Source organism: Trifolium pratense, linkage group LG3, assembly GCF_020283565.1.
Source record: "Trifolium pratense cultivar HEN17-A07 linkage group LG3, ARS_RC_1.1, whole genome shotgun sequence".
Taxonomy (NCBI): domain Eukaryota; kingdom Viridiplantae; phylum Streptophyta; class Magnoliopsida; order Fabales; family Fabaceae; genus Trifolium; species Trifolium pratense.
The window spans coordinates 7,642,556-7,660,764 of NC_060061.1; the positions used below are offsets into that span (position 1 = coordinate 7,642,556).

The 18,209-nt window shown below is 33.3% G+C and overlaps 1 protein-coding gene and 1 long non-coding RNA gene across 7 annotated transcripts; one reads left to right on the forward strand and one right to left on the reverse strand.

The window, feature by feature from the left end:
- Window positions 1-3,956: 3,956 nt before the first annotated feature.
- Window positions 3,957-7,029, forward strand: LOC123913751. The gene is made up of 12 exons (XM_045964597.1): window positions 3,957-4,291; window positions 4,421-4,489; window positions 4,610-4,912; window positions 4,990-5,121; window positions 5,200-5,297; window positions 5,391-5,475; window positions 5,549-5,635; window positions 5,781-5,867; window positions 5,962-6,099; window positions 6,184-6,314; window positions 6,442-6,514; window positions 6,602-7,029. Exons 1-12 carry the CDS (start codon window positions 4,223-4,225, stop codon window positions 6,725-6,727), a joined length of 1,398 nt encoding a protein of 465 aa, XP_045820553.1. The 5' UTR covers window positions 3,957-4,222; the 3' UTR covers window positions 6,728-7,029.
- A 318-nt stretch (window positions 7,030-7,347) lies between these two features.
- On the reverse strand, window positions 7,348-11,727 carry LOC123913755. Of its 6 annotated transcripts, none has more exons than XR_006811704.1 (5): window positions 10,597-11,724; window positions 9,222-10,415; window positions 8,699-8,821; window positions 8,275-8,463; window positions 7,348-7,825 (listed from the first exon to the last, which is right to left on the reverse strand). It is a non-coding gene; the product is annotated as an uncharacterized LOC123913755 (long non-coding RNA). The 6 variants fall into 6 exon arrangements; XR_006811703.1 differs by having other exon boundaries at window positions 8,699-8,826; XR_006811702.1 differs by having other exon boundaries at window positions 8,275-10,222; window positions 10,329-10,415; window positions 10,597-11,727.
- Between the last annotated feature and the right edge of the window lie 6,482 nt (window positions 11,728-18,209).

Here is an 18,209-nt window from a genome sequence, read left to right on the forward strand (position 1 = left end):
GTAGTTTAGTTATTAGTTTTAAAGCACATTTCTTGAGCTAAGAAAAATTGGTTTCACATAACAAGGTATATAAGAAACTTCACAAGAGTCAATATTGATTATGTCAAATGTTTCAAATTAGTATGTATTCCAAAAATACACAGTTTTCGTAATAAATACATTTGTGAAAGAACTAGCAATTATGGGGAACAAACTTACATCACAAGCCTCTTCCAAAAGAGAGCTGCTATATACAACGAAAAGGTTTTCGCGAATGTATCACGAATCCACTTTCAATTCGATTAATTAGTGTATCATTATGTCAATTTTAAGAAGATTTTTTTTTCCAATTAATTATTTACTCAAAAAAAAATATTATGACTGAAAATGAACCAAGCAATTTCAAACTCGACTCAATAAATTGAACATGAAAAAATTAAGACTTGAACTTGATTCCTCATTGATTAAGTAACCTCACAATTCTAGCAAGAACAAGTTATTAGTAATGCGTGTCTACTTACGATTTTTTGTTAAAATATGAAATAAAAAAAATAATAAAGAAAAGAAAAAGGGTGCTGCTACTAGGTGTAGAACACACAACCTTGCAATTCCACATTAGTGTCTTAACCACTTAACAAATGGTATGGTGTGATTTAATTTGAAATTTATAAATACATATCCGTTTGGAACGTTTGAAACTCAGAATTATTTTCCTTTACTAAATGGCATGAGTACATATAGAAATACCTAGAAGCAAAAATAGATAAGATTTAGCTTTTGTAAAAGTACATGGTCTCGGAATATAAGTATATTATATTGAAGATAGATAAACAAGTTCTGAAGTCATTCAGAATATTTGTCAGTTCATGATTTCTGAATATTAATATATTATATTGAAGATAGATAAACTAGTTCTGAAATCATTCAGAAGCTATGTCAGTTCAGAAACTATAAGACCTTTAGAAGCAATATTCCATAAGACTTCAGAAACAAGTCAATTATATACGAAGAATGCTTATTTTTCGGAAATACTTATAAAACATCATTCAAATGATTGGAGAATAATCTTCTGCTATATTGTCAGTACATATGATTGGAGAATAATCATAGTACAATGTTCTTATCGTTTAAGGAAAGAACGTATAGTATTATTGTACTATTTTACTCTAAATGGTAGAGTACTATTATTCAAGGACAATGTAGTGGAATTATATTACTACATAAGGCAATTAATTCAAATTCCACTACAACAATAGTACATCATTAGCTGGAAATCTTATCTTCACTAACGGTCATTCACAAAATGTCTCTACATTTGCTTATAAAATGAAGACACATTTGTTGAGGAATGACTACTGCACTACTGCAAACTTTTGATATACATGCACGAAGCTTTCAAGTTCTGAACCTCTGAAACATTCATTTGCTAGAACACTTAGAAATTTTGTTTCAACTCTTTGTATTTTAGAATTAAGTGTTCAAGTCTTAAGTGGTTTGTATTATCATCTATTCTATCTTAAATTCATATATAATCTTTTTTATTATTTTTGTCGTTTTATTGTTATTATTTGTGTCTTGTTCCTATCTATAATCTGTTTTATTCCTATTTTTAAGCATATCATCTTTTTATTGTATTTATCTTATATTCTTTCTATATTTTTTAAATTTTTTTTTGTGTAATTACAATGAAGGATATAAAACTTGGAATATGGTTATTTTAAGCATATCATCTTTTTATTGTATTTATTTTATATTCTTTTTATTCTTTTTTTTTTTGTGAAATTACAATGAAAGATATAAAACTTGGAATTTTTTTTTCACCACCAATTTAATCTGGTTCGGAGGTCAGTTCTGGCATCAAGTGGTTCCAGCCTCCTCCCGATCGCAGTTGCGGTGGATCGAACTGTGGTCCTTCCTACTAAGGATAAATTAGTAACTTTGGTAGTAATTAATTTTATTATATTAAAAGTAGATATAAAATACTGAGATACGAGGTGGAAATCTATACCTATATATAAAGAGGATAAAAAAAATTGGTGTTAACTTTTCATAATAGCAACAATATTTTATTAACAAACTCTCCATGATATAAGACATTTTTTAACTGTAAAAATCTTTTATTAACAAACTCACTATAACATAAGACAAAATAGAAAACGCGGATCACACAAAAACCTTATTGGATTAGAATGAGAATATTTGTTAGAGTTTTGTTTGTTTGTTTGATGAGGATATAGGAAGATATTGTTGTTTGAGAGATTATGTGAGAAAATATATGGATACGAATTACCTTCTTGGAGATTAAGGGGGGTGTATTGGATTGAGAATTTGAGATTTCAAAAGACTATTTTGACAAAAAAATTTTTGAGGATTTTAAAAGACTTTGTGAGATTGTATTGATTTTGTGAGACTTTTTTGAAAGACTTTTACAATCAAGATTCCTAACACAAGAATTCGTGAGATTTTATAACACAGACTTTTGAGATTTTGAGGTACTATATAGACTTTTAAGATTTTAATGACTCAATAAATTCGATACAAATTTCTTCTAAATAATGAATCAATCAATAATTAATAATCAATGAAAATGAATTATTCCTTAAAAAAAATCAATGAATCAAATAAAACAAAAAAGGAAAAAAAAAAACTATGAATCATAAAAAAAAAGCAACTATGATGAAATTGGTTGTATCGAATTATCAGAAATTGCAATATACCAAAATCAACGAATCAATATACAATGAAAAAAAATAACGAAGACTTTTCTTTTTTATGACAAATTCGTATCAAATTATCCTTTTGGTTGCAAAAAGTTGCAAATAATGTTACAGAAATTTTTCACAGGCATAGATTGAAATGAACCATATATAGTTTGGTTGTTTATTCTTGCTTATGGATGTATACGATGAAGGATTTTAAACTGGAATGATATATAATAGCCATTCAACAAGACGATTGAAAAGTATAGGAGGTTGTAAAAGAAAGAAGGTGAACTCCAATTTTGTCGGCAGAAAAAAGTCTATAGAAGAAAAGAAAAGTCTTGAGGGTTTGAGTGAGATTGTTGAATGACAAAAGTATTTATATTCTCAACAAAAAAGTCTCTCAAAATCCATTTCACAAAAAAATCCATCAAAATCGGTAGACTTTTGAATACCTAGAGACTTTTTAAAAGTCATAAGAAATCTCAATTGAATACCCACTGATTTCGTTGCCCTGAAAAAAAAATCTTAATTTTCTTAATTGAATACCACAAGATTTATTTATATTTTATAAAAGTCTTGATTGAATACCACAAGATTCTTTTTCCACAAAAAAGTCTTTTAAAATCCTTTGAAATCTCAATCCAATACACCCTCATAAGTTGAGTAATATAACATAAATTTGAAACATTTTTTTTTTTCTTTTCATAAACGACAAGTACCATAATAAACTATAAGCTAGCTTATTTGTATTACCAATACACCATTTGTATCATTCCAACTCGACCTATGTAACAAAAAACAAAATCCAATTCAACCTAAGTGATTTTTTTTTACGGTAATTCAAGCTAAGTGATATTTTTTTTACGGTAATCCAAACCTAACACTGTGTTTGTTTAGGTTGATTTACAAAAGAGAGAAATAAGAAAGAGAGAGATAGCAAAGAAATAGGCTATTTCTATAGTTTGGATGAGGAGATAAATCAGGAAAGAGAGAAATGTAATAGTTAGTAACTGCCAAAAACAAATCTCTCCATATTAGGAGAGATTTGTGTGTCAAGAAGTGAAATAAATAATTTTACAACAATACCCTCATTTAACTAGTTTATTTTCTTGTAAAAAGGGTAAATTTGTTATTTTCTCATTTTTATTAATTTCTCTCTTCTCACTTTTCTATTCATCCAAACCATATACAATTTCTATCCAATTTCTCTTCTATCTCTCCTCTCTTTTATTTCTCTCTTCACTATTTCCCTCTTCACTATCTCTTTGGGCATCCAAACATAGTGTAAGTGATAACTAAAAGAAGAGGGAAAAAAAAGACCAAGTCAAAACAGAGAAAACTGAAATCGTGCACTTTTTAAGTATATCACAAATCATAGAGATAGTGGGGAAGTGGTGCGATTATTTCTCTAAAGCAGGGTGATGATCGTTTGTTTTGTAAACCGCAAAATAGTTGTATATATTCAAGTTGCTTCTCGTTGAAAAAACAAAACTCTTCTGCTCTTCTCCTCCTCTGTGTTCACAAATATATCTGGTGGTAGAATGACTATCAAAGACAATGGTAAGGGTAACTTGCCCATCAAACATCAAAGAGCTGCTGCAAGAGAAGAGGTAAGCTTCTATATTATTTTGATCCCATTCTTACTTATCAATTTGAGATTTTGTCCTTATTTTCATTGTTTTGGTTCCTTTGTCCGGCACTGAACTGATTTGTTCATGTTTATCCATATTCAACCACAGTCTTATGATGTACCTGATACAATGAAAGATTTAAAATCAACTGTCGATGATGCATTGGCTATTCTGCAGGTTTACCCAAATCTTTGTATTTTTTCACTTATCTCCAAGTTATTTATCTTTCAAAAAAACAAGTTCTTTAAAGTGGCCATCCTTATATGTTATGTTACTGATTACAACAAATCATGACAGGTTCATTCATCTCAAATGAATGAGATGAAAAACATGGTCAGCATCATGTTAGGCAAAATGGTCCTAATAGAAACCATGTTGCAAAAGGCACCAAAAACCAGCGTACCCAATTTGAGTCAAGTCCCTACAGTAGCCAAAAGAAACAAAGCTTCGGTCCCAGAACAAAAAAGTGTGGCTAAGTCTCCATACAACCAATCCAAATCTTCATCAAATTACATCTTGCTAGATTCAGACAATGATGATGACTATAAAGTCCAGATGAAAAAATCTAGCATTCAGTCCAGCTGCTCACAGGGAAGCAAGGTACAAAATCAGTTTGTAATGATTCTATGTTGAACTGATTATTTTTGTAGTAACTGAACATTACTAACTTGTCATAGACGAAGAAAAAGATATCTCCAACGAGGAACGATACAACAATGTCAAAGAGATTGTCTTTCTCAACTTCACCAATAGGGAGACATTTAAAGGTTCCTAAATTAGAGATTAATGAGAATAAGATAATGTCTAAGGTGAACATATATCAGTCAACTATATTATCTATATTTTGTTTTCTCACACTGCTTATGTAATCGATTACTTGTTAACAGCTTGTTCAGACCAACTTCGTAACCACAAAAGAAATGAAACTTCAACTAGTGGAAGAATATGTTTCATGTTATGTTTTCCATGATAAGAATGATCCCAGGTGTTGATTATTAAGCAGTAATTGTTTTCAAATTTCATGGTGACAAATAATGACAACGTATGTATCTTTAAAATTGATTTTTCATGCATTCAGTGAGGAATTGTTCAAGGTTGAAACCCTCAAAGGCTCGCGAAGGGAATTTCAGACTTTGTGTCCTGGAAGAGTAATTGATAGAGAGGTAATTTCACTTACTAAGTCACAAGTTAAATAATTATTTACAGCCATGTAATAATTATGTTAAATGATTGTAGATAATTCACATGATGTCCTTTAAGATGAACTGGATGGAGAGGAATGCTGCATCACAGACTATTTGGTCACTCCCCCCTTCATTTGCCGTATGTATTTGTTAATTATGATAACAATTATACTACTGTATGATTATCAATATAAAATATTTTCTAATTATGTAGGCTGTATACTTTTCTATTAAAAAAAAAAAAAGACAAATTAGTTTTTTACATAATTCTTTTATATTCATAGGTAGATGTATATGGTGGTGTGACCATTGAAGAGCTCATAGAAAAGTATGGGAAGAACTGGATGCCCCATTTCGAGAATCTTAAACATGTATGGCTTGTGATTTCACTGCGTGTTAAATTTACGATAAACATATTATGAATCCATTTGATTTGTCTAACGTGGCATACTATAATGTTGTTAGATTTATATTCCAATTGACGATTGTGTTGGAAATTGGTTTTTGATGGTTGCTGCTGTTGACGACCAAGTATTGTATCATCTTGACCCGGGGTTTGAAACAAGAACTACTATAACTAGACAGGGGGTCATTAAGAAAGTGGTAAAGTACTTGTGAAAGTTTGTATTTGAACTTTTTGTTAATCTATTAATTACCTTATTTGATTTTACCACTTGAATTTTGTAGTGGCAAGTTATCACCGAAATGGTACAAACTATGGCGCAAGCAAATTACTATCCACCAGAGTTTCTACGTGAAGTGGACAAAGACAATTGGGATATGGCTGACCCTGTAGGACTTGTTTCTGAAGGATTTTGGTAACAAAATATTTAATTTATTTTAATAGATGTATATTCGATTTCCACACACACATATATATATATATATATATATTCACCTTCCAAACACATGTGAATGTGATATTTGTACATTTTGAATAAACAGTCAGCACTCTGCGGTGTGGGTCTTACAGTGGTTAGCAATGGGTTCGTCCTTTACACCAAACATTCATGTCATGGTGGGTATCTTTAACTTAAAATGGTAAATTATTTATGTAATATTAAGTCTTTCTATCAACACTAATATTATCAATTAATTGTAACAGCTGAAAGAAGATGTTGTTAGAATGAAGGCGGCAATGGATTTGTTGTTGGGTGATCATAATGAACACAAAGACATCCTGGTGGAAAAGGCTAGAAAGGCTTGGCATAATAATATCAATAATGCCTAGAAATCCAAAAGTTTCAATTAGTTTTTGCTAGGACATTGTAGGCATGTCTACAATGGGTTAATCTGTTTTCCATTTTTCCTATGTTTTTTTGTTTTTCGATTACTTTGGTTAGTTTTGCTTATTGTTGTTTTACACCGCACTCTTTTCTTTTTTCAACATGGTTTAAACTTTGAGTTTATTTAGTGAAGTTTTTAACAATGTCATTGTTTCATGCAAAGGTGTTGTTTGATGTTTAGCAATCTTGGATGTATCATTTTACTTTTGCTTATTAGCACTTATGGTGCATAAAATCGTTGATCATACTTGCTTTATGATTAAAGAGTTGAGTTACATACAAGTTTTTAATATCAACAATTCTCTGTATATCCGCGATTTTATGAAATCAGCAGTGAATCCAAGCTCACACTTAGATGCCTCTTACAGTTGTGAACATGAATCTGTATATTGTTATACTCCCTTGTTTTGGCATTATTTTTTCACAGCATTCGCTCTTGTACTCATCTCTTCCCCCATAGTTTTTGTTTCTTATACCTTGGTGTAAAAAATGTGGAGAACACATTATTCATTTATCTATTTTTGCTGGAAATGTAAACAAGAAAATGACAAGTATTATATATATGTATATGAACAAACTAAGTAGTACACTAGGTTTTCTATTAACTTCTAACTCAGGCGGCAGCTTCGCTCCACCTTTGCTTATTCCTTTAGTATATAGAGTACAGTAAAAACAATAGTAGCTTGCTTCTTTATCAACAAATATTCTATTTTACAATCTATACTTCACTAATTGCATTTGGCAATACTAAATTTGTGCTATTCTGGTTCTTGTTAAATCTGCTCTTTATTTTTTCTTTTAAGGATAGCTTCACAGACACTTCACTAATGCTTTAATGGAGGACAGTGACTTGAAGTTATTCCAGTGAATGCATCCCTGACAAAATTGCAATTCTGAAGGCTAAGTAAGAGTGGAGCATAATGTTCCAATGCATAGCTTTCCTTAGCTGCGGCTGCGAATTGCGCGTAAATTTCTGGGGTCACCCTACCAACTGTAGTGCAAATACCCGATTCAGATACCTCACATACATAATTCTTCCAGACCTGAAAATTTTAAACAAACAGATTTAATGTGATCCTCTGTATATCATTTGCAGACAGAGAGACTGAAACATGATACAAAAATTTAGAACAATCCAAGAGCAAAACTTAGAGGTTATTCTTCAATCCAATTTCCCTATGTCGATGTTTCTTTATTCAGCTAACTGATTGGCAAATCATCAAAATAGTTAGAAAGTTTCTATTATGTTTTTAGCTATACCTTAAGAATTTGACAGAAATGTCTCATAATTAAATCCAATAGAAGAAACCAAAACTAACAACTTGTTGAATTTCTATAAAATTCTCTAAATTTTTTCAAAAACCAACTTGGTCATTGTTTATAAATCATCTTTCAACCCTGCATGTACACTTATTGATGAGTAAACCATAGAGTTATTAGGATTATTGTGCACATCATCAACAACCATCTTGCAATCCATTTCAAACAACACCTTAGTGTAGCCAAGTGTTGATATCCATTGAAGACTTTGCTGCAAACACCATGCTTCTGCTTCCGCTGCCGAAAACTTTGCGTTGATGCTTGCTGTCATAGCTGCTACAAACTGTCCTTTATCGACCCTTATGCACGCTCCCAGTCCAGCCTTGTTTTCTGTCGAGGAGAGTGCTGCATCTAAGTTGCACTTGACGAAAGTGGTAAAGACATGATATTTAAACAAAGCCATAATATATATTATGTATTAATTGAAGTATTTAAAGATACTCAAGAACACTACTAGCATGCTCAAAACTAGCCTGCATAACTTACCAAAAACCACCATATAACAGCAACAAAGGGATCAACAAGAAAATCCAATTCAAAGCAACATTCTTCACTAAAACATACATCAATAAATAATGTCACTAAAATACATTTACCTATGATAAAATGCAAGTGTCTCATTTAAACTTGTTTCTCTTCCTCATCTGAATCAAAGCTTTGTTGAAGTAGCCTTTGCACATCTCATAGTTCTGTTAGCATCTTCTAAAAATCACTTGAATCTATTCTTGAACCAGGAAGAGCTGAAAGTATTAGTATGGCATCTCTAACATTTTATCTCCACTTTTCTCTTTTCACCCATATAACTTTTCAGTTATTTAAAATCATATCAAACAGAGACAAATTATACATCTACTCTAGATTATCTTAACAAGTAACTCAATATATCTCTTTCTAACTTTAGATATCAAAGATTCATGACAGATCCAAGTATAAGAATAATACATCATATCAAACAGAGACAAATCATTGATCATATTCTAACAATTTTCAACAGTTCGTATAGATAGATGAAAACTAAGGATGCACAAATATAAATTTCAACATTCATGACAGATCCAAGTATCAGAATAATTTTTGTAGACAGAAAATACAAAAAATATGATATCCTTATGTTGATACCTGAAAGTGAAGCTTTTAATTTGGGTTCCAGTTATTGCAATTTGAAAAAAGAACGAAATAATCAGAAACAACATAAAAGAGGAGAGAAAGAAAGAAACAACAGAAAAATATGACCTTAATAACTTCACCGGTAAACTTTCACCACTAAGGTTCTTCTCCGAGACCCATTTGCTACCGTGACCACCAGACGCCGTCGCATTTAAAGCATCGCAATCGATTTGTGATTTCATTCGGATACGTAGGAAGAGGATGATAAGAGAATTCCAGATCTGATATTAATGTCTCATTTTGATGTTTACGGTGGCAAAACAAAAACCAAATTTGAGACTGGTTCAAATCAAAATCAGTTCAAAACCAATTCACTATAAGAAATCCAGTTTTTGTATCAAACAAGCTGGTTCAGATTTGAAATACAAACCAAACAAATATTATAAAAAGGAAATGAAGCCAAAAACTACCTCTGAAACAGTGTTAGAAGTACTGAATTATGCTCCCAAATCTCCTACTAAATTAACTTCATCATCATTACATTTAATGATTTATAACAAAACAAAAAATAGTCACTTGGATAGTTGGATTTAGGATGATTTTTTTTTTTTTGGAAAAGCAAAAATAGATTAATAAGTGAACTAAGCACAAAAAGTGCTGGTTCAGAAAACAACAGTATGATACAATACACTCCTCCCTTTCAACAATGGAACAAAAATACTGGTACAGCCCCTGTACTAAATCAATACAACCATAATGCAACCACCTACTCTAACAAAATATAAATCATGAAGCTGGACCTCTATAACACAAAACAGAACCAGCATAGCAGAAGCACAACAATACACAGACAGCTTCACTAATGAATTCAACAATCGACACCCAGCTAGCTCCTATTGAAACAAAGCAGCACTAATCCAACACCAACTAGGACATTTGCTTCTGCCAGCAGAGATGCAATTTCAGTCTCAGTTTGATAGTAATCACTAATCAGCACCCATCATCATGGTATCCTAGATAGCAAAATCCATAAGAAGGCGTATACCAAATAGAAGATGAAAAAGATTCAATACCTTGCATTTTTCTACTTTGGTGGGTGGTAAGAATCTCGGGGAATACCTTGCATTTTTCTACTCTGGTGGGTGGTAAGAATCTCGGGGAAGTGAAGAAAGGTGTCTTTGAATCATAGAATTGAAATTTTGGAGGCTGCAAGTAATGACACAAATAATTAGTAAATTTGCTACACTTATCTTTATGAGCAAGAACTTGCTCCAAAGTAAAATTATGTATTCACTTTTTCTCGGTTGAATCCGGCTGAATACCATTATAGTCAGTGAGCATGACCTTAAGAAATACTGTATGAACCTATATAAAAATAAAGGATTACCTTGATCATTCCAGAAAAATGAAGGATCATACAAACCACTCATATACTCAATCTGGTTCTGTCTTTCAACTTTTCTTCATCCCTTTCTGACTTCCATTCCCAATATTACTTATAGCTCTTTGCATCTGCTCTTGAAGCTAATTCTAAACTTTGAAAAGTACAATTGCTACTTGCATCTTGACTACTCAGAAGAACTTGAGAGTCTAGATAAACCATAAAACATAGTATAAACTTCATATAGCTACACCCATATTAATGCCTAACCAACCAACACATCATCATCTCATAGCTACACCGCCCATATTCTATGCCTCATCATCAACAAATTTCATATCTATGCCCTTACTAACAAACCCATAAGAAGGCGTATACCATCACTGAAAATATTCACACAATCCATTATTATAAACTGACAAGGAATTTAAATCATCATATTCATACATGAAGTAACAAAAATCGATTTTAATATATTAGTAATAGATAATGTAAAATGAAATAATAATACTGATATGGTAACAGTAGCTTTCATGTTTACAAATCCGTTTTTGATTTATATTGGCTACTTTATATATTTTGAACCTTCCCTTCCCTTCCCACTCCCACGCTGATAGATTAATTTGAACATAAGCAAGCAAGCATTATCATTACTGAGGGTCAGTCAGTCACAGATCGTGAAAGCGCCTTTTTACTCTCTTTCTTCTTCTTCCCTTCCTTCCTTGGGATTGGGATTTCTGCTCTTTTTACAGACAGATCTTTCTCGTTCGGTGACTGACTGCTGTTGGTTGAATTGGTACTGCCTGCTCTTCTTCTTCTTGTAACAGAGGTGGAAATTCAAGGTTCGCTGGCATTCATTACTTACACTACGCTTCACTCCACACTTCGCTTGTGTGTGTACGGCACGAAATCAAGTATTCGAAATATAATCTCAACTCTGAAGCAACAATCTATTGCTGGCTTTACCGTAAATAAAACTATTATTACTGCCGAATTGGTGGAAGATGAAGAAGAGGGTCAGAGTGTTGAAATTAGGGTTTTCTTAAGGGAGATGGCTATGATTGCATATGCTTTATGTGATTTGATGAAGAATTGTTTTTGTTGTGATGAAAGAAAACTTATACGAAACATGTTATACGAAATCAGGAATAATATTAAGGGTAAAATTGAATGTAAATATGTATAGGTGTTCTCTTCTTTTTTTTAAAAGATCATAACCATCCATTTGATCTAAAGGTATTTTTTAAGTGCCTCACCGGTGAGGGATTTGATAGCTCCCTCGTGTTAGAAGCCACCCTACATAGTACATACAATATTTATTCTCCATTTTTCACGTTTCCAAGGTACATAAAATTTATATTTTACAAGTACAAAATTGTGTTTACTACATGAAGATTGATTACGGTGTAGAGATTATTAGGAAAATCTGAAAAGCTAATGATGTAATAATAATACTTACTATTATTTTATTTTATTTTTGACTAAAATACTTACTATTATTTAGACAGGCAATAATAGTTAAAAAAAAATTGGTGCAAATTGTATATCATTTGTGCGTAACTACAGAGACTAATCTCTTAAGTCTTGTGAGACCCAAATGAATGACAAACTTCCCCTAAAAGTTTTAGCACTGTTGTATGCTCAAGACAGAGATCGAACCTAGGACTTTGGTTAAGCTAGAAGAGACCCGCGACATCTAATCTAAGTGTTCTTGAGTAGCAATAGTAGTTAATTTATTATGGACGAATCATAACTATAGACATAGTTTAGAATTTGATTGAGTCATACGGAAAAAAACTTCTTATATGTTTAGTTCAATAGAATTCGAGTTTAAACTCCGACTCAAATAATATTTGTCAAATTTTACTTACGAGTGAAAGAGATTGTTACATGTATCAAATTTTCAGCCTCTTTCTTAATATTCCTCCGGTGTCTCAATTCATATCACTGAATTACAATTTTTGACACGGATGATGTAATTATTGGAAAGTATAGTAAGTACAAACTAATAGCATTTTGTGTCACAAGTATGGAGAGTAGGGTTTGGGAACTTGCAAAGTGGTGGTCCCTTGGGTTCTCAAGTTTGTGGCTGAGATTTCATGATGTTCCAAAGTGAATCAAAATCTTGCTAAAACTGTAGAATTTGACAAGCTCATCAATTATTCAATTATCATCTTTGTCTTCAAGTTCAAGCATCAACTACTTGCAACTATGTCTATTGCCAGACGCAGGTTTCTCCGAATCTATTTTGGACTGCTTGATAAAATCATTCTCACAATGTGCAATATGAGCGCGCGCATACATCTATCTATCTGTTGTGAATTCGTATTGAATAATCACACCAATAATACTTTTGATGTGTGGAGCAAATCGAATAAGCAATCAAAACGTGGAAATAGCAATAATAATCACGAACAAAAGATAAGTAATAAAACTGTAAAGAACACGAAGCAATTGTTTACCTAGTTCAGTCAAAACCGACCTACTCTAGGGGAGAGAGCCACTCTCCGTTCCACTATCAATGAAAAGCTTGATTACAATGAGATTCTCAAAATAGAGTTGCAAGAATTAGACTTCAACCCTAATTCTACCCTTTTCCCGAATCTCTCCCCGTGACCAAGAGATTCAATCAATAAGTGTTTACAAGGTGATGAATCAATCCCCAACCCTAGAGTATGCCCAAGAGAAGTTCTCTAATAAACCCTAGTCTTTTGTTGGCTTTAGAAACCCTAAAATCACCTTAAAAATCAGAAAAAACGCATTGCCTATAAATAGGCTCGCGCAGGCTGCGCCTCGCGCAAACCTCACTGCGCCTCGCGCAGGAGGCAGTGGCTAAAGCTCCACCTGCATATCACAGCTGCGCCTCGCGCAGAATATCCTGCGCCTCGCGCAGGAGGCAGCAGCTTAACTTGTTTTTTTCTGATCATAATTTCAAGGCAATTACAACAATTCTCCACCTTGCCTTTAAATTGATGGTGATGCCAACTTCCCACCAACCATCATGTTGCTCTCTCCACTTGTTTACACCACATCCTCTTCGGCCCCCGGAGTCTACCTCTCCGTGCTCCCGAAAAATGCTTGCCTCCAATTGCCCTTGGATTTTTAGGACAATACACAAGCTAAACCATACCCTCTTCAAACCCCGGATTGTAGCTTTCCGTACTCTTGAAGATATGCTTGCCTCCAACCAACCTTGGAATTTTTAGGTGGTTTCACAAGCTGCAACCTCAAACTCTCCTTGTGTCCAACTACCTCCAGCAGTCTAACAAGTTACCAAGCTTGATCACCGTTGCTTCCACACAAGGTCTCCATAGCCATACCACTTTGGTATACCTCCACCTCAAACCGAGATTCCTCCACCAAAGCCTTAAACCGGTATATCCACTATGTCTTCCACCTTGTAACTGAGTATTCTTACCACCGCCTCTCCAGGCTGTTGTTGAGTATTATTACCACCGCCTCTCCAGGCTGATCAACAAACTATGGGTGTCAACTGGTGATTATGAGTGCTCCCGCACTCTCATAGCCTTCCTCCTCATCAACGGCAACATGAACTGACGAACTACCACTGCCCCTTCTCTGAGGACAGTCCTTCTTGAAGTGACCCGGATCTTGACAATGGAAGCATTTGAACTTGCCACCACTATCACCCTTTGGCCTAGACTTGGACCCATATTTCTTCCCCTTTCCTCTACCTTTGATCTCACTTTTATCCCTCATCACATTCAGCCCTTCCGCACTATCATCAACCCTCAAGTCTCTCAACTTTGTCAACTCCTTGGTCCTCAAAGCTGATTGAACTTCATCCAATGTGATAGTACCTTCTTTGCCATAAAGCAACGCATCCTTGAGATTTTCAAGTGATTTGGGTAAAGCACACAACAAATGAAAGGCCTTGTCCTCGTCTTCCAAATTCACGTCAATGTTCGCCAAGTCGTCAATGATCTTGTTGAACTCTGAAAGTTGCTCCACCACAGGCTTGTTCTCCACCATTCGAAAGAAAAACAACCGTTCTTTCAAACACTGCTTATGTGCCAAAGACTTCGTCATATACAACGCATCCAGCTTGGTCCACATAGCCGCCGCAGTTTTTTCTTTAGCTACTTCCCTCAACACATTATCCGCGAGGCACAAGATAATGACACTCAAAGCCTTATCATTCATCTCGCTCTTTTCTGCGTTCGAGAGAGTATTTGGCATATTCGATATGCCCAACAATGCTTCAACACACTTTTGTTGTGTTAATATTGCCCGTATCTTCACCTTCCACAAACCGAAGTCATTTTTACCGGTGAACTTCTCAATCTCCCACTTAGAACCCATGATACTTAATTCGTTTGATCCCTTGCCCCACGGTGGGCGCCAATTGTTGTGAATTCGTATTGAATAATCACACCAATAATACTTTTGATGTGTGGAGCAAATCGAATAAGCAATCAAAACGTGGAAATAGCAATAATAATCACGAACAAAAGATAAGTAATAAAACTGTAAAGAACACGAAGCAATTGTTTACCTAGTTCAGTCAAAACCGACCTACTCTAGGGGAGAGAGCCACTCTCCGTTCCACTATCAATGAAAAGCTTGATTACAATGAGATTCTCAAAATAGAGTTGCAAGAATTAGACTTCAACCCTAATTCTACCCTTTTCCCGAATCTCTCCCCGTGACCAAGAGATTCAATCAATAAGTGTTTACAAGGTGATGAATCAATCCCCAACCCTAGAGTATGCCCAAGAGAAGTTCTCTAATAAACCCTAGTCTTTTGTTGGCTTTAGAAACCCTAAAATCACCTTAAAAATCAGAAAAAACGCATTGCCTATAAATAGGCTCGCGCAGGCTGCGCCTCGCGCAAACCTCACTGCGCCTCGCGCAGGAGGCAGTGGCTAAAGCTCCACCTGCATATCACAGCTGCGCCTCGCGCAGAATATCCTGCGCCTCGCGCAGGAGGCAGCAGCTTAACTTGTTTTTTTCTGATCATAATTTCAAGGCAATTACAACACTATCGCATCTCATCACCGAGGAACACACGAGTACTAACCAGGAAGTTCATAGTTCAAACTCTAAAAACTAATATAATTTGCTAACATTTGTCTATACAAAAATCTCGTACAGATGTATATATGGTGCCATTTGAGCATAAGAACTATGTTCATGTGAGCATGGCTCAATTGGTTGGGGCGCGTTGCATGTAAAACGTAGGCAATAGGGTTTCAAACTCCGGTATTATAAAAAAATGAAATTTTAACCACTAAACTATTTGATAAAAAAATCTATAAATATAATTAAAAACAAATCAATTCCAACTTAGAATTAAGAACTTATGTGTGATTGTGTGAAATTTGAGGGTGTCATACAATCGCATGAAATGTGTCAAACGAATTCGTTAAACATTTGGTGAGTTTATCTTCTTCTATTTTTTCTAAGAAAAGTAAGTCCGTGACATATCCTTGGAATTGGGTGAAAGCCTCTTTTAGGATATACTATCAATTATCAATTATCATAGTACACTAATCATAAGCAAACCACATAATTATTTCCCAACAAAATATAGTATAGTTAGTAGTAGTAAATCTAATTAGTCCACATATGTTTGTTTCTTTTCTTGTTTTTTTCAAATAAAAAAGTCTAGGTAAATAAAAAAGTTCACAGTTTGGACATGTAATAGTGTTACAACTCTTAGGAAAAGTTGCCGCACATTTGAGTCCTACAAAATTCGAAGGATTAATATGTACAGTTATGCGCAGAAGATTAATATATTTGTAATAGAATTTTCACATTTCTAGTAAAAACTCGAATCTGTGTAGAATAGGAGTTTAATATTTACCAACACATTAGCTGTTGGAACATCTTAAGAAAACGGAATTAATAAGTAAAATGACTATCGTAACGATGAAAATCCATACAAAAAGTTGAAATAAATTATGAGTAGTAATAAGATTTTTTGTAGGCCATGATTAGACAACAATTCTATTTCTTGTAGGCATTTGTCTAATTGTTAATTTATTAGGACAATGAGGATTTGTTAGTAGAAGAGATCCATACATAATATTCTTTGGGGTTGTTCCAACTCATAATCATTTGATTGTTACTTTATATTCAAGCTACTTTGTCTGGATTCCAAATTTTGATTCATGGAAGCAAGAACCCGTGAACTATTTCTGTGGTCAATTTTATAGACCCCAAAGTTCTCACTTTCCATTTGCCCCACCTATACAACAAATTATAATCTATCACTTTTTTTTTCTATTGGACAGTTTTATCATTTATCACATATTTCCTCGTCTCAAAATATAAACAAAATTGTTAGTTGATCTAATGATGATTGATGTTGAACTTAGTTTGAAGGACCAGTGGACCATGGTTCGGTCTCTCACAACTGCGATTGGAACGAGCTGAAACTATTTGATGTCAGAACTGATCCCGAATAAGATTAGATAGTCTAGTGGACCGAATACTGATGGCGAGGGAAAAAAAGTTAAATATATGTAATGTAAAATTTAAACTAAATATATTAACTTTTATTTTGTTGATTCATTTTTATTTATATTTTGAGCCGAGAGTAAAATATAGCTTGATAAACAAAAGTAATTGAAGAAAGATAAAAAAAAAACAAAAAAAAACACACTAACTTAACCCGTGAACCCTCCTCTTTGACAATTCAATTATTCGACACCCTACCCCCATAAAAGTCTCATCCTTAACAAGTGACTTTAGAATATTTTGGATTTAAATGATTTGGTTTTTTATTCGTTAAGGAAATTTGTCTAGTAATCCATTAATAGTCCAAATGACTCTTTATGTCTTTATTCATATTTTTATAGTTTCTTCTATTTAGTATTTACCTTCACCTTCTATTGATGTGGATAATTTTTGGCCTTTTCTCTTGTCTTTACTTAGAAATGTGTCATGCTTTTACTAATGTACGAATATGATTAATCCACTATGATTTTCTCTTCTACACTGGATCCGATCTAAATCAAGAGAGCAACTAGCAAATGTTTCTAGATTAATGCATAATGTATTTGTTGCTTATTGAAAACATTTGATTATAAAGCAAATGTTTCTAGGTTGATGCCTAAAATGTCATTTGTATTTCAAGATTAAACCATAATATATTTTTTGTTGCAATTTGCGAGTTAATTAATGGTAAAGTGTGACATTAAATGAGTTCAAATCCTTTTATACACCCTAAAATATTTAAAAATATTAATAATAGAGAAAATGAAAAGAATAAGAAATAGAGAGGATCTCAGCTTACAATAAATTTAAAAACATTAATAATAGAGAAAATGGAAAAAAAAATAAGAAATAAAGAGGATCTGAACTTGGAATTGGTATGACTTTAATATTTTCATTCGAGAGCATATTTGTAGCAAGATGGTGAAGACCATACCGGTAGACAATTGTGTCTGCTTGCAAATGGCATTGTTCCCAAACTTTTGGGAATTCGAAAGCGAAAACAACAAATAGTTCAAGATGGATCGAACTTTGCTCTAGATATCATGTTAAAGTTTAGAGAGAAACACAAAGTGACGACTAGGATTTTAATAATATCATAATAACATTGCTTGATATAATAAGGGTTACAATACTAATGGACTACTATACTACTAACA